We start from the raw sequence: 13642 nt of genomic DNA, 5'->3' as shown, positions 1-13642 counted from the left end.
ATCTTCTTTAGTCTCAGCCTTGTTACCAGACTGTCTGCTTATGTGAGCAGTTCATTTTCTCACCCTTTTCCTTTAAGCCCATATATCTGCAGAAGGTTACTTGACACTTAAGTGAATTCATTTTTATTTCCAGTACTGTGGGACATCTGTGACTCCTTATTTCTGCTCAATTCTCTTTTCAATTCCATCATACCTCCCTAACATCTTTTTCTTTAGACTATTTTTCTATTTTGTTGTTGTTGTTGTTCAACAAGGCAAGAAGCAAGAATGAGAATCCTTTAGCTCAGCTCTACAGCTCTTACATTATAAGAAATCTGAGCAAGAAAACTCAGTGAATATAGAGGTGAACACAGAAAGATTTACTTCTTCACTGCCTTCAGTGAGGAAAAAATCTTGCTTTTAAAACTGAGGGTGACCACTGAAGTCTCCCCTTTCAGGCTTCCTTCTCAAAAATATTTGACCTAGAAACTTATCATTAAAGGTTGCTTAAACTTCCCGAAGTGAGAACTTTGGTGAGGAAAAACTATTCTATTTGTTTTGAGGGGCTGCTTTATGTTCGATTTCAGTCAGCCTCTGGCTTGTTCTTCCCGCTCTAGAGATGTGCATCGGTGTCGTGAGAAGTGACAGCATGCAAAAGCCTCAGGAGTGGGGACTTCAAAGCTTTCTTAGAAGTCAGGAGTTTTGCTTTGAGGCTGTCTTGATGGTTTTTTGATTTGTTCTGGTTTTTTTCCCCCCTGGAAAGGACGCACCAACCACTGGTCTGCCATCATTGGTAGCTCTCACTCCAAGAACTACATCCTGTGGGAGTATGGAGGATATGCCAGTGAAGGTGTCAAGCAAGTCGCGGAGCTGGGGTCCCCAGTGAAGATGGAAGAAGAAATTCGACAGCAGGTAGGTGCATTTTAGTGCATGCTTTATAAAAAGGATCCTCCCTTGGCCTGCGAACAGTTTGTCACTGACAATGTCTGTGAAGGTGATTTTGCCGAATAATTCTCAGTTCAGTGGCGAAGGAGTTCTGTGTGTCTGTCCTGATTCATTCCTACCCTGGCAAGAGTTTTTGGCTAGGAAAGGACATGTAAGTTGCAGCATTCTGGGCCTTGAAAATCTGTGTGCCATGTAAAGCATAAATCAGAGGTAGCAAAATGAAACTCACCTTTTCTGGCTTAATTTTGAAGACACAATTTTGCAAGAAAACTTTGAAGACAGCAAGCATTACCCGGCCTTTAAATAGGGAATGATTATTTGTCATTTAGATTCACTTTGCAGGGTGCTGCATTTTGCTTCTTGATGAATCACCTCATTTTGTGTTTTACAAATATCTAAAGTGCTTCTTTTCCCTGTTCATCATTATTTATGTAGCACAAGCATTCTTTCCTTAATAATCCCTTCTACAATGAAAATAATCTCTTCCTTAATGTTGAACACGTGCACGAAACCCTCTGTACTTTTCTTCACTTTTTGTACATTTGTGTGGATCTTTCCTATGTTTGACACTTCTGAAGATGGAGTCAGCAAAAATAAAAACAGGGTTCAAGATGATACTGTTGATTAATCATTCTCCCTTTTTGCTGCATGTTAAAGAGATAGTATTTCGAGGCCTCCAGGGTAGGTTGTATACAGGGTTACACTGAGAGATTTTTAAAAAATCAATTATATTTGCAGAAACAGTATAAAACAACCCGAAAGACTGTTCTGAGAAAACTTGTGTAGCAAAAGGCTTTGTGTGCTAAATTTAATTTGCTTTTTTGTGATGCTTATGTGTATACAATCATGCTACAAGAACAGCTGGTGTATTTGACAAGGAGCTCCCAAAGCCAAGAAAAATAAAATAAAACCAGCTTATAACTTAATATATAAAAGGGACAGAAAAGGAATATGAAGGGGAAAAAGCGATTTCAATGTAGGGTGAAATGTGATTGTGCATACATTGTCTCTTTAAACCATGATAAACCTTGGTATACCTGGAAATAGAAAGTAGGCCTTGATCCTATGCAGAAAAGTGGTTTTATTTTATCCCAGCAATATAATATAAACCCAGATGAATTAAAATTGTGGCAGAGTATTGTATGTACCACATGTAACATATCATTTCTTGCTGCTTACTTGGGAAATCAATATTTTCTTATACTAGGCCCACATGGAATGAAAAAGAATCAACAATTTTTAATGGAAGAAGATAATTTCTGTTACAGTCTTGGTGAATACTTTCTAAATAGGGGTTTGGCACATCAGAATTGGGACTGTACAAAGATTAGGTCTTCTTCTGAAGCAGCAGGAGCAAGAGGAAGGTGTTGGGTGAGGAGCAGGCAAGGGTGCACTTGTGAAAGGTCACGCTGAGTACTGGGAGAAGGGCACAGAATTTGAAGGGAGTATGGAAAAAACCGAAAATCGTGCCTCTGCTTTCCAAATCTGTCTTCTTTGTCATTATGTGCCACTTATTTGCAAAAAGGGGATGTATTTACACGCTGGATTCGGATCGGAGGAGATTGTGACTTTTAGAGTACACCAAATAGATAAATGGCTGCAATTTCAGGGTCTGCAGAGGTTGAACATGAAATTAGTGAACATCGCAGTGAATTCTAGCATCAGGATGTGTGATTGGGTCAACCCTGCAGGAATTCCCTTGGTTCTCCTGGGTCAGTTTATCCAAGTAACCAGCTGCTATTCTAACTGAGTCTCACCAACAACAGTGCAGCATGTCATCAAATGCCATAGTATTTTTCTTTGAGTTTGACTTTTTTTTTCTTTTTTAACATGTACTTAAGCTCACTAATATTTTTGAGAGATTTTGAGGTAAAATTCTGCAACCAAGACAGCAAAGTAATGCCAGGAGCTAATTTGCTGACATTTAAGTCAGCCTGGTATTTTTCTTTTGTTTCTTTTTTTTACTTGCAATTTGTCCCTTGCAATATCCCTACCTGCCTAGAAATTTGATAATGTTTCCTTCCCCATGTGCTGCAATCTACCTCAGGATCTATTTGCGCCTTTTCCATTTCTTATTTTACCTTTCTTTCCCCTCTCTGCTGTCCTACCAGCCTTGTGCTGTGGGTTGACGGGAGGATGCAATTCATTGAAATCACCCTCCAGGCAGATTTGATGTCTTTGAAAACACAGGACAGGCAATTTATGTTTAATTCTGGTGCCTGGACTCAGAGCTCACTCACTGCAGTTAATGCATTTCTTCCAGGGCCACACTTGGATTTGGGAATCTGCTGTGTGTCTGCTGAGTATTGTAGGCAGTTTCTTAGGTGAGCACATGGACATATATTTATGCAACCAGCATCTGCCACTGACATTACCCGAGGTTTTATCAAAGGAAAAAAAAAATCTAATTGTTTTTGCGCTTTATTACCAAAATATTTACGGCATATAAAGCAAACAACAACAACGAAAGGTCTTCCTTTCAAGGAGCTTTGTTAAGAAGCGTCTCGATAATTACTGTGTCATTAAATGAAAGATCCTGAGGCGTGAACACTTTGCTCCCAGTGTGGCAGAGTGCTGCATCAGCAGCAGCTTTTCTTCCTGACCTGGCAGCTGCGGCTGCCCTGGTTTGTGTCTCTACTGCAAAGAGCCCGTGGGGGGGTTTTGCATGGATGATCCTGGGCACTGTAAACTTGCTCTGTAGTTTGTTTATCTGGGAGAACTTAAAGGAACTAATCAGCCTTTTTGTTGAACTGTTCCTGGCAGCCTGGAAGGAAAGCCAGGGCACATAAGAGTTTTACTAAAACAATCTGTCAAGTGGTGGATGCGTACAATGGGATAATTCATGCGTTAGACTTCAGGGGTTATAAATGAACAAACAAAGGCTGGAAGAGGAATTATGTGAGGGGAAGAATCTGCACTGACCTCACATACCTCTGAGATATATTCAACACTTTCACTTGGTTTTGAGAAATTCGGATTTCTCCCGAAGCCATTATTTGATAAACTCGTAGGAAACTAATGCAGAATTTGAAAGGAAAATTCTGCATTCAGACTGGGATCCCTCTGTTTAAACAAATGAGCAAACAAGATGGTTAAAACATGAATCAGATGAAGTAAGATGTAATTCTAATTCTCATATCCTAGGCTGATGAAAAAGGACTAAAATAGAAACATTATTTTAAATATCTCTCACCTTGAGAGAAATAATTTGGTTTTGCCTAGTTGCTTCTGAACAAATATTCAGTCATTTTGCCACCAGTTCTTTTCTAAACCAAGATAAGTACTATTCTGCAGCTTGCATCTTTCTCCAGAAAATGCAGTGTGAACTGTCTTCGTGGTCCCTACGGACCCACAGGTGACATTCTTACAGGTTTGGTTTAATGCCCTCTGAAATGTCAGTCAGTAGGATGACTTTTTAGATTGTCTTCAGCATTCTCAGATGAAAGCTGAGAGTGCCTCCAGACCTTTCAGAACAGCAAGTTCAGTTTTCCAGGAAGATGCTTGAAAAGTTTTAGACACAGGATAATTTAAATTGTCTGTGTGAATTGAAGGTGAAACCTGAAACAGCAAAAAAAAAAAAAAAACCTATGCAAAAAAAAATGCAGTTGTTATGACTCCATGCAAACATTTATCTTTACAAACTAGTCCTGATTTGAATTTTTTAATTAAAAAAAATAAAAGAGAGTAAAAATTAAGGCAAATTCATCGTTGGATTCATCTTGATTGATTTATTTTTTTTGAAAAGTAATTTCAGTATTTGTTGAATAGTTATCATTTTATGACCTGTTTTGAAAGGCAGTGCTGCATTCTTCCACAGAAGAATGGGGTCATTGGATTTTCCTGGCTGAAGCTGGTAAATCACCTGAATTACAAAGAGGAATCTGCAGGATATTGATCACTTTTTTATTATAGCACTGGGCAAATTATTGTGTTTACTGAGGGAAGCTCAAAAGTTTGCTTTTTGAATCAGCTGTTATTGTGTGCTTAGGGAGGTTAAAATCAGCCAGCCTGGGAGGTTCAACTCAGTTGACTTGTGCTTGACAGAACAGCTGAAAATTCTCCCTGAACACTTCACCTCAGAGACCGGGAAACCCCTGACAGTTCCTGGGAATTAGGCTGGGAGTGGCACTGGGAAAGCTGATCTTTGTTGAAATAGTTCAGTCTGTGTTTAAAGAAACGAAATTAGTGACAACATGGCGCCTTGGCCTTCCTTGGAGGAGGAGATTGGAACATAGGAAGGGACTGAGGTTATTTTGCCACGAACTAATATTGATATTCCTGCTGCTGGTGTTACTCAGGGGAGCCAGAAGGAATTGGCCACCTGGGATGTTTCACCTTTGCCTGACCAAACAAACCTTCAGTGAACAACATCGGCATCCCCACAGAGCCCCTTTCTCCTGTCCTCAGGGAGGGCATTTTTGTTCCCATCCACATTCCAGAGGCACCAGCCTCTCCCTGCTAAAAAGACAGCAAAATTATCGTGGCCATAAAGCCTGACATAAAAAGAATGGCTGCTGCTTTTCCAGACAGTCCTAAAGCCCCTTAGGTTTCTGTGAGAAACCCACAGAAATTTTCAGTGGTTTTGGACTTGGTGAGGTAGCAGAACTCTGTCCCAGCATGCTTTCCACTTTAGTTGCAGCCTGACAGCATGGTTTTAATGGGGTATTTATTCTAATTCTGGACAGATCAAGCTGCTCAGTCATAAATTGGCTTCTAGACTTCTGTTTGCTCATTTAGACTCCTCTGCACTCTGTGCATACACCTCTGCTGTGAATTATGGTACTTTTAAATGCCTTTTGAATAGACTGGATGGTAGATTTATCATGCTTTCCTTTTGGAAGATATACCTTATATAATGATTCAAAATCTCTGGCATTTTGGTAATTAGAAATTTTGAAACCCTTGTATACTGTGCTAAATTTCATAAAGTATTTCTGCCAGAAAGAAATAGTCATCTACTTATGTCATAAAGAGAAGCTTTATGTGCCAATAAATAACTCATACAGCATGGCTCAGAACACCTCTTCTAGGGGGGCTTCCATCTTTAATAATCTTCTGTTGGAAACTGTAATTACAATGATTCAGTCGGTGTTTTCTTTAGAAAACAAACAAACAAAATTTCATCCCAACTTCATTCTTATTTAGTATCTCATGATAATAGAGATGTGCTTTTCTAATAGAAAATGAGCTGATGCTGCATTCTGTGCCACAAAACACCCTTTGCTAGTCTAAAAGCCATTGAAGGTAATGACTCTTTCACGAAATTAAGTTCTGACAAATCATTTTTAAGTGGTATATTATTTTCTGGGCCAAAACATGAAAAATTCAACACATTTTTTACTAGTTCGGCTAATAAAAATGGCACAGAAAATTTGCGTTTGAGTCCTCTGAAGATATCATTGTGCTAGGGCTAAACTCGCAGTGATTAGAGCACAGCCCTTGTGCCACGGTTGCTCCATGTGTGTTTCTTCTGTCTGTAGGGTTGTGAGAGCTGGCAGATGTTGAACACATTTTGTACAAAATGTCTTTTCTATTACTGTGGTCATCTCCCTGGTTTGGAACACCAGCCAACACACATTTTCGAACTTTTATTTAGCCTTTGGTCAAAACTTTAGCAGAATAGCGGCTTAGTTAATAATGTCTTTTTTTTTCTTCATTTCTTTCTGCCTTCCCTCATCCCTTGTCAGCTGAAGGCTTTCTTTCTGATAATAAACAGGGACAGATAATATTTGGAAAACTAAACCTTTCTTTTCGCCCTAATTTTCTGTGCTTTTAACAGCCATTGCTATTTGATTAATCAATGAGGCACCTTGATTTTTAAAACCCCACCTTGTGAGCTCTCATCTTGCTTAATGAATTCCAGAGGTTTCACACCTCTAACTTTTATGGGAGTCTTTGAGATTTTGCCCTCTGAATAATTACCCAGTAATTGATATGAAATGATTTGCATAACCAAACAATGAGTTATGGTGTTAAGTCAGCTCAGCATTTAATTTCTCCTTCATTTACCTCAATTTGCCTTGCTGCTTATTTTCTCCTAATCATCACAGACCCTCCATTTCTGATAAAACAGGGAGGAACACACCTTTCCAATAAAATCCAGTAATCAGGTTCTCTTTGAATAAAAGATATTCAAACATTTTTTTGCAGAAGACAGACCCTCCAAGAATAAAAAAGTAGGCTTTAATCCAAGACCCGTCTTCTCAGTGAATTCTGATACTAAATTGTCTAGAAATGGGGCCAATCAAAATTCCTATCCTTTTTTCAGTCCCTACAACAGCTAAGAGTCCCATCAAAGCTTATGAAGATTTTCTCTGGCTGTTTGAAATCTGTCTGGATTGCAGCAAAGCAATTCTAGAGGAGGAAACACTTGCTTTGGGTAAATCCTTTCCTTTGGGTGGCATGCAATAATTTTAGCTCTCCAGCACACAGACATAAAAGTCACAAGGAAATGTCACCTGTTTGGGGCAATATGACTGGATTGCTAGACATTATTTGCCAATTTTAGTATTTTAAAATATCTCACCTTTTCATTTCCTGCAGTCGGATCTTGTCATGATGCTCTGCTGCCACAAAATTATTACCATCCTGTAGCAGATTCATCCAGTGGAAAGATGTGGTGAAATGACTTTCAAATATTTTTCCTTCACTCTAGCACTGTAGTATTTTTAACACATGAGAATTTCAGATGATTCTTCATGTGCTGCTAATACTGAGGGACAAACACCACCTGACAGCAGAAGTTCAGCACTCCAAAACCAGGCTTTGGTTAGAGAAATTGATTGTGTTAACTGCAACTGTTATGGTTTGGAATGGTAGCTCTAAACCCTGGACGTTGTGTGTTTTAAATCTTATTTTCTTCCCATTAGAGCCAGGATTAAAACACGGGAGTTGCAGTTTCATGTTCAGACTCAGTGTTTGTTAATTCTTATCTATATCACAGTCTCACGAGTCGTGAGCTCTAACTGGCAAGGTAGAAAATGGGTGCCTCTAGCTCTTCCCAAGGTCTTCTTAAGCATAAACTATCCAATAATGAGATGACACCTATATTAGTTATACTTTTAACCCAACAACTGACCACCTAAGATCCGCAGTGCGGACCCTTTCACCCAATTATAAAAACCACCCAAAACCAAGAAGAAGAAGGTGAAGAAGAAGGACTTAGACAACGTCTTAAATCCTCCATATTGCCCCATCTATATTACTATACACTAAAACTTTAAAATCTAAGTTTTTCACCCTGAGGGATCACACAATTCTATTCAAACTACACACCCACAACCCCAGTGCTTTCACTCAGTTTCGGAAGCCTGTTCCGAGGCCTCAAGTCAAATGTGGTGCCTGCTTGAGGGTCAGTGCCTGCTAGCACAGAAAGCCTGAAATTCTCAGCCTCCAGGGTCCCAACATGATGTGGCAGAGCAGCTGCATTTGAGTGACTCTGAGGCACTCAGGAGCCATCTTGCAGCAGCACAAGCAGAATGTTAAGTAACACAAACTGCAGAAGAGGCAACACCAATAATGTTGAGTTGTGTTTGTCAGGCACGCAGGGCAGATGGTTGGGCTCCTCCTCCTGCGGGAGACACTTTCCCAAACTCCTGTGGACTTCAGCAAAGTCTGCTTTTAAAGGGTCAGAGTAGCACTAAAAATTAAATTAGGGACAAGTCGATTTCTCTCTGAAAGCCTTCCTCTGCAGTGGCTCAAGCTGTAATTAAAATGCAGTGGCTGAGTAGCTGGTGGCACTCAGCTGCCTATTAAGGAGATGCTGCAAAGACTAAACAAGGGTCTGAACCCTCATTAGCGGCATTTGTCAGGAACCACAGGATCTTCCTTGTCTTCCCTCTTGTTGCATCGTAAATATTGTTCAAAAGAACAGCATGCAATAACAGCTGAGGGTGAAGAGTCCTACATTTCATTTGACTTGCAAATGCTTAATTATTCAGACAAATTTTCAACATAAACAAAAACAAAGGAAATAAGCCATGATGCAAAGTTTGTCATTTTGGGATTAACTTTTTTGGGGGAGTTGTTTGCTTAGGAACCTCAGTTCAGAACTCTCACTCTGTATCAAATTCTTATTTCCACCTGAATTTCAGCAGAACACTTAGAAAAATACCATGTACAAACATCATACACGTTGAACATTTCTTATCATGTATCATTTTCTAAGACAGCTCTTCTCAGTTAGATATCTAGATCACAGAGACCAATTTAAAATTTATTTACGGCATTCAATATTCAGAGAATAGAAACATTCAGGTTTTGTGTTACATCCGTATTAAAATGTTATGGATCAACTGGTTCAAGACACAGAACAGGGAGGATATTCATAAATACTTAATTTAAGTTTTGGCTTTGTTTTCCTAGATTGCTTTTCTAGCCTGAATTCTAGAGAATTCTAATGTGTTGTAAACCAGAAGCAGGAATACTTATTTTTAGTAGGGGAGGAGGTTAACGTTGTTGACTAGCCTTTAGCTCAGGAAAGAATTACATGCTCGCAGATCGTGTGTTTCTTTGAAGTTCACCAGTCAAATATGGATGGAAAATGACATATGCATGAATTTAGGGGCTGGAATATCTGCTGCAACCTGAAACAGCTTCAAGGGTTAACACAAGGCTGGGATAAAAATGTCTAATACTGTAATTAACTGCTGGTTACGAACTCTCTAGATGCCTCTCTAGGTTAAGATGATGTTTCTGAATTCTCCCTCAGTCAGCTCTCTCCTTTAAACTCAGCTTATTATATTCTCTCTTCAGCCACTGGTGTCTTCAAGCAAATGCCCTCACTTAGAGCATGGGGTGTATTCTGCTATTCCAGGAACATTCTGTGGAAAAAAAGCCACGCAGAAGTTACTGGAAAGGAGACAAGAGTGGAGAGGGTCCTACGTTGTTACTTGCATTGACATTCATCACTATTTGGTGCCAGTATTTCAGCAAATGATATAAAACGTTGAGCTCGAAGTAGCTATATTCATAACTAGAAATATCTCATAGAAAATTTGCTTTCAAATAAAAATGTGGAAACTTAAGGGAGATACTAGGCTGGACCACAACAAAGAAGTTGATACTTTGCCTGGATAAACACAGAGTACCTCAAATGTTTATTTTCTTTCTGACTGAGAAGAGGCCACCACTATACCTGGAGCTGTCTCAGGGGTGTTTGAACACCTTAGATCTTACCAATACAGGAAGTCACCAAGTACAGACAAATCAGTTTATACCTCTTAACATGGTTTCTTCTATAAAATACTCCTCAATCTTAGGAAAGGACAAAAAAAAAATTAGCTAAGAGACTGCATAAATTAGTCCATTTACAGAAATGGAATGCATCTTAAAATTGTTGTCTGCACTATATTCCCCTGTAAGCTGGCAATACTAATTTAGATGTTGATAATTCAATGATTCTCTCATTTTTTTATACCTGAATTTTTGAATACTTTCAATACTTTTAGTGCATTCAACGCTTTAAAAATATCTTTTTTTAGAATAAGTATCATCATAGAGAACAGATTTTTTAAAAATTCCATTCTTGAATTCTGTTGAAAAAGAAGAAAGCGTTTATTAAGCATTTTTTAAATTATAGACTAAAAGTACATTTGGGACACACAAATAATGATGTTGGTTTTATTCACAAATCAGATCAGTTATTTGCAGGTTTGGGGGTTGTTTATTGAATATCTGAAAGATGCACCTCTAAAGCAAACAAGAGTTCAGAAAGAATGAGTGCATTTGTGCTTTAGGATGGTTGAAGGTAAATGATATAAGATGGGATTTTAGTGCTCTTGTTTGGATATATATCCCTACATTAGTTGGCAGTGGAGGGGCAGAGAATGGATGATTTCTTGAAGAGTTTAATTTTCAGCACACATTAATCACAATTGCAAATTTTCTGTGAGTGTAAGAGGAGTGAAGACAGGGAAAATGGGCAGTCATGGGTTTGCGGAAGGTGGAAGACAAACTCTTGTATTTCTAACCCAATTTCACTAATAACCACAGACCCTTTGCAGTGCATTGTTTCTTGTTCCTTACACTTGTGCTTCAAGGCATCAAACCCACAGCATTTTAGCATTCTTCCAAACCAATTAATTCAGTTTAAATACTCAGCTGTACCATTGCTGTTACTCCACGCTCACGGCTTCAGTTTCTCACAGCAATTTTCTGAACATGTGAATTTTTTTTGCTTTTTGTTCCTCCAAAGCTGTGTGCAGTGCATTCTGCTGAAAACTTCATGATGTGATTCATGTTTTTAAAATAAAAACCAAAGGAAGACACAGATCTTTGTCATCATCAGCTAGAAGCAATATTCACAAAGCAGAATGTGTGTGTATACAAATGTGTATAAAACACAAAGACATACATGGCCATTTAGTATACATAGTTCAATGTTCAGACATGAGGAAACTGTTTGTAATAATTTTCTTATCCACGTAAACTACATCAAAAGTCTGTAACTAGACATAGAAATGTAACCAGATGCACTATCTAAAATCTGCTTGAGCATCACTAGCTTTTCCACTTTTATCAATCACTTGTCACTGATCAATATACAGCCATGAATGGTTTGCTTTCTCAGCCCAAGATGCACACACCTCCCCGGTCTTTAGATTAAGAAATGCATCCAGGAATTTTTAAAAATAATTTGCCATTGAGGTTTATTGCTATGTCTTCATTTCTCCTTGGCTTAAAAAAAATCCATAACTCTGCAAAGAAATAAAATCTCTTGGTTATTTAGGCTATATGACAAGACTTTGTGCTGAAATACTCAGGAAACAGATTGTGTTGATGGAAAAACTGAAAACTGAATTTTTTTTTTAATGTATAGGAATTTGCATCCCCCACACAGACCTTCTTAAAATTGTAGTACGGAGGGTTTTTCATTTTGCAAATGAAAAGGCAATTTTTTCTACATCCCATAAAAATTCACTTTAATAATCACTCCCTAAAAGTAAGGTTTGCTATGTTATTAGTCAAATAAAAAGGTTTCATTTGAATTATATAGGCAAAGACAGTAGACACTTATTCATAAGATTAAAAAACCTGTCAGTAAATTATCTGTCAACTGCCACTCTTGATATTTCCTGTTTCTTTTTCTCTCTCCATAAAATGTTGGGCAGAATTAGGGCACATCACATTCATGTCAATGGTATTCCTGTTTCTTAATTCAGTCAGGAGCCTCACACATGATTTATTCAGATCATTGGGGCTTTTGTAGACAAATTCAGAGTAGGAGAAAGATGGGGAGAGACTCTTTACAGGGACTCTTAGTGACAGGAAAAGAGGGAATGGCTTCAGACTGAAAGAGAGTAGGTTTAGATTGGATATTAGAGAAAAAATTCTCTATTGTGAGGGTGGTGAGGCCCTGGCACAGGTTGCCCAGAGAAGCTGTGGCTGCCCTATCCCTGGAAATGTTTCAGGCCAGGTTGGATGGGGCTCTGAGCAACCTGGATAGAAGAGGGTGGCCCTGCCCATGGGCATGAGATGATCTTTAATATTCCTTCTAACTGAAGCCATTCTGTGAAGACAAGAATCCAGAGTTCTCTGTCCTGAGAGCTCCTGAGTAGAGGCAGCTTTCCCTGAACTACTGCACGTAGTATCAGTGCTCTTTAGATTCAGCTGAGAGGCTCCTCATCACATTAATCACTTGAATCAGTTCTTCACATTTTCACAGCAGGCCTTGTGATTTTACTTGGAAAGTTCTGTAAACTTTTCTCCTTGGAGCTGGTGTGTGGGTTTGGGATGCACAGATCTTTTGGGCTGTGTTGTCTCATGTCACCTGACAGGACAGAGGTCTAAAGCAAAAGTACTGAAGAAGCTAAAACCTCCCCATGTAAAATCCAGGTCATCTTTTGGGTGAAATTCCAGGGGAGACAAGTATCCACTTCAATATGGGATGGTGTGCTTTCAGTTAAGCAGGATTAGAGTTCATTTATCTTTCTTTACGTGCTCTTTTGAACAAAAATTAGTGTCTGATTGTCTTGTGGAATTGTGTTTATACTTTTGCAGTGCCTTCAGGAGAAATGCCACTCTGTCTCAGCCCTTTTGCAACAGTGCAAAGGAAAGTAGATGGAAAAGTTCATTTTCACTGAACAAAATAAGGAGAAAGCCTGCAGTGTTCCATATACACGAGTTGTTTTAAATGCTTCTCTTTTCAAGAGTTAATTATGTGATTGCTGCATTACCTAAGAGCTGAGAAGAACATATCTGTAATGAGCAGAATCTGAGTAGATTTTTAATGCATCTCTTTCAGCCCTCCCTGTGGCTAGGAGTGCTTATTGAGATGTTCATTTACAATAGATTACTGGTACTTTTTTAAAGTACTTTCCCACTCTCCATAATTGATGTATTAGTACAGCCCCTTAGCATATTTTCCTGCTCGTCTTTACTCCATGAAGATTAAACAGAACGGTCATTAGATCATAAAGCAATAAAATATTCACTTTGCTACTTACTGCTAAAAAGCTGTCAAATATAAAGATTGACTTTGCCTTCAGGTACATTTTTAATGGTCCTTTAAATACAGCCCTGAACCACTGTAACACACAGTAACAGACGAAGAACTTCCTTCATCAGGGGAAAGTATATCTTAATTAGGTGTCAGGCCCAGAATTTTTTCCTCAGCCCATGCTCTTCTCTGTGAGAGGTTTTTATCCTTGGTTATATGAATTCATGACACAGTTGCAATGCAGGTTAAAATTAGGGAGACAATTTAGACTTTATTGCT

The 13642-nt window shown here is 38.7% G+C and overlaps 1 protein-coding gene across 4 annotated transcripts in view; it reads left to right on the top strand.

Moving 5' to 3' along the window:
- Nucleotides 1–13642, top strand: part of SPON1 (spondin 1) — a 255809-nt gene that overhangs the window by 138690 nt on the left and 103477 nt on the right. For all 4 annotated transcript variants that reach the window (XM_066187222.1, XM_066187223.1, XM_066187225.1 and 1 more), the window contains one exon: nt 743–891. In XM_066187222.1, coding sequence (XP_066043319.1) covers nt 743–891 — 149 coding nt within the window. The remainder of the gene's footprint in view (nt 1–742; nt 892–13642) is intronic.

The sequence above is a fragment of the Chamaea fasciata genome, unplaced genomic scaffold (assembly GCF_029207755.1).
Source record: "Chamaea fasciata isolate MVZ Bird 193981 ecotype frontalis unplaced genomic scaffold, bChaFas1.0.hap1 SCAF_7, whole genome shotgun sequence".
Classification (NCBI taxonomy): Eukaryota; Metazoa; Chordata; class Aves; order Passeriformes; family Sylviidae; genus Chamaea; species Chamaea fasciata.
Note: the sequence above shows the minus strand (reverse complement) of the source record. Positions and strands in the feature narration are given on the sequence as shown.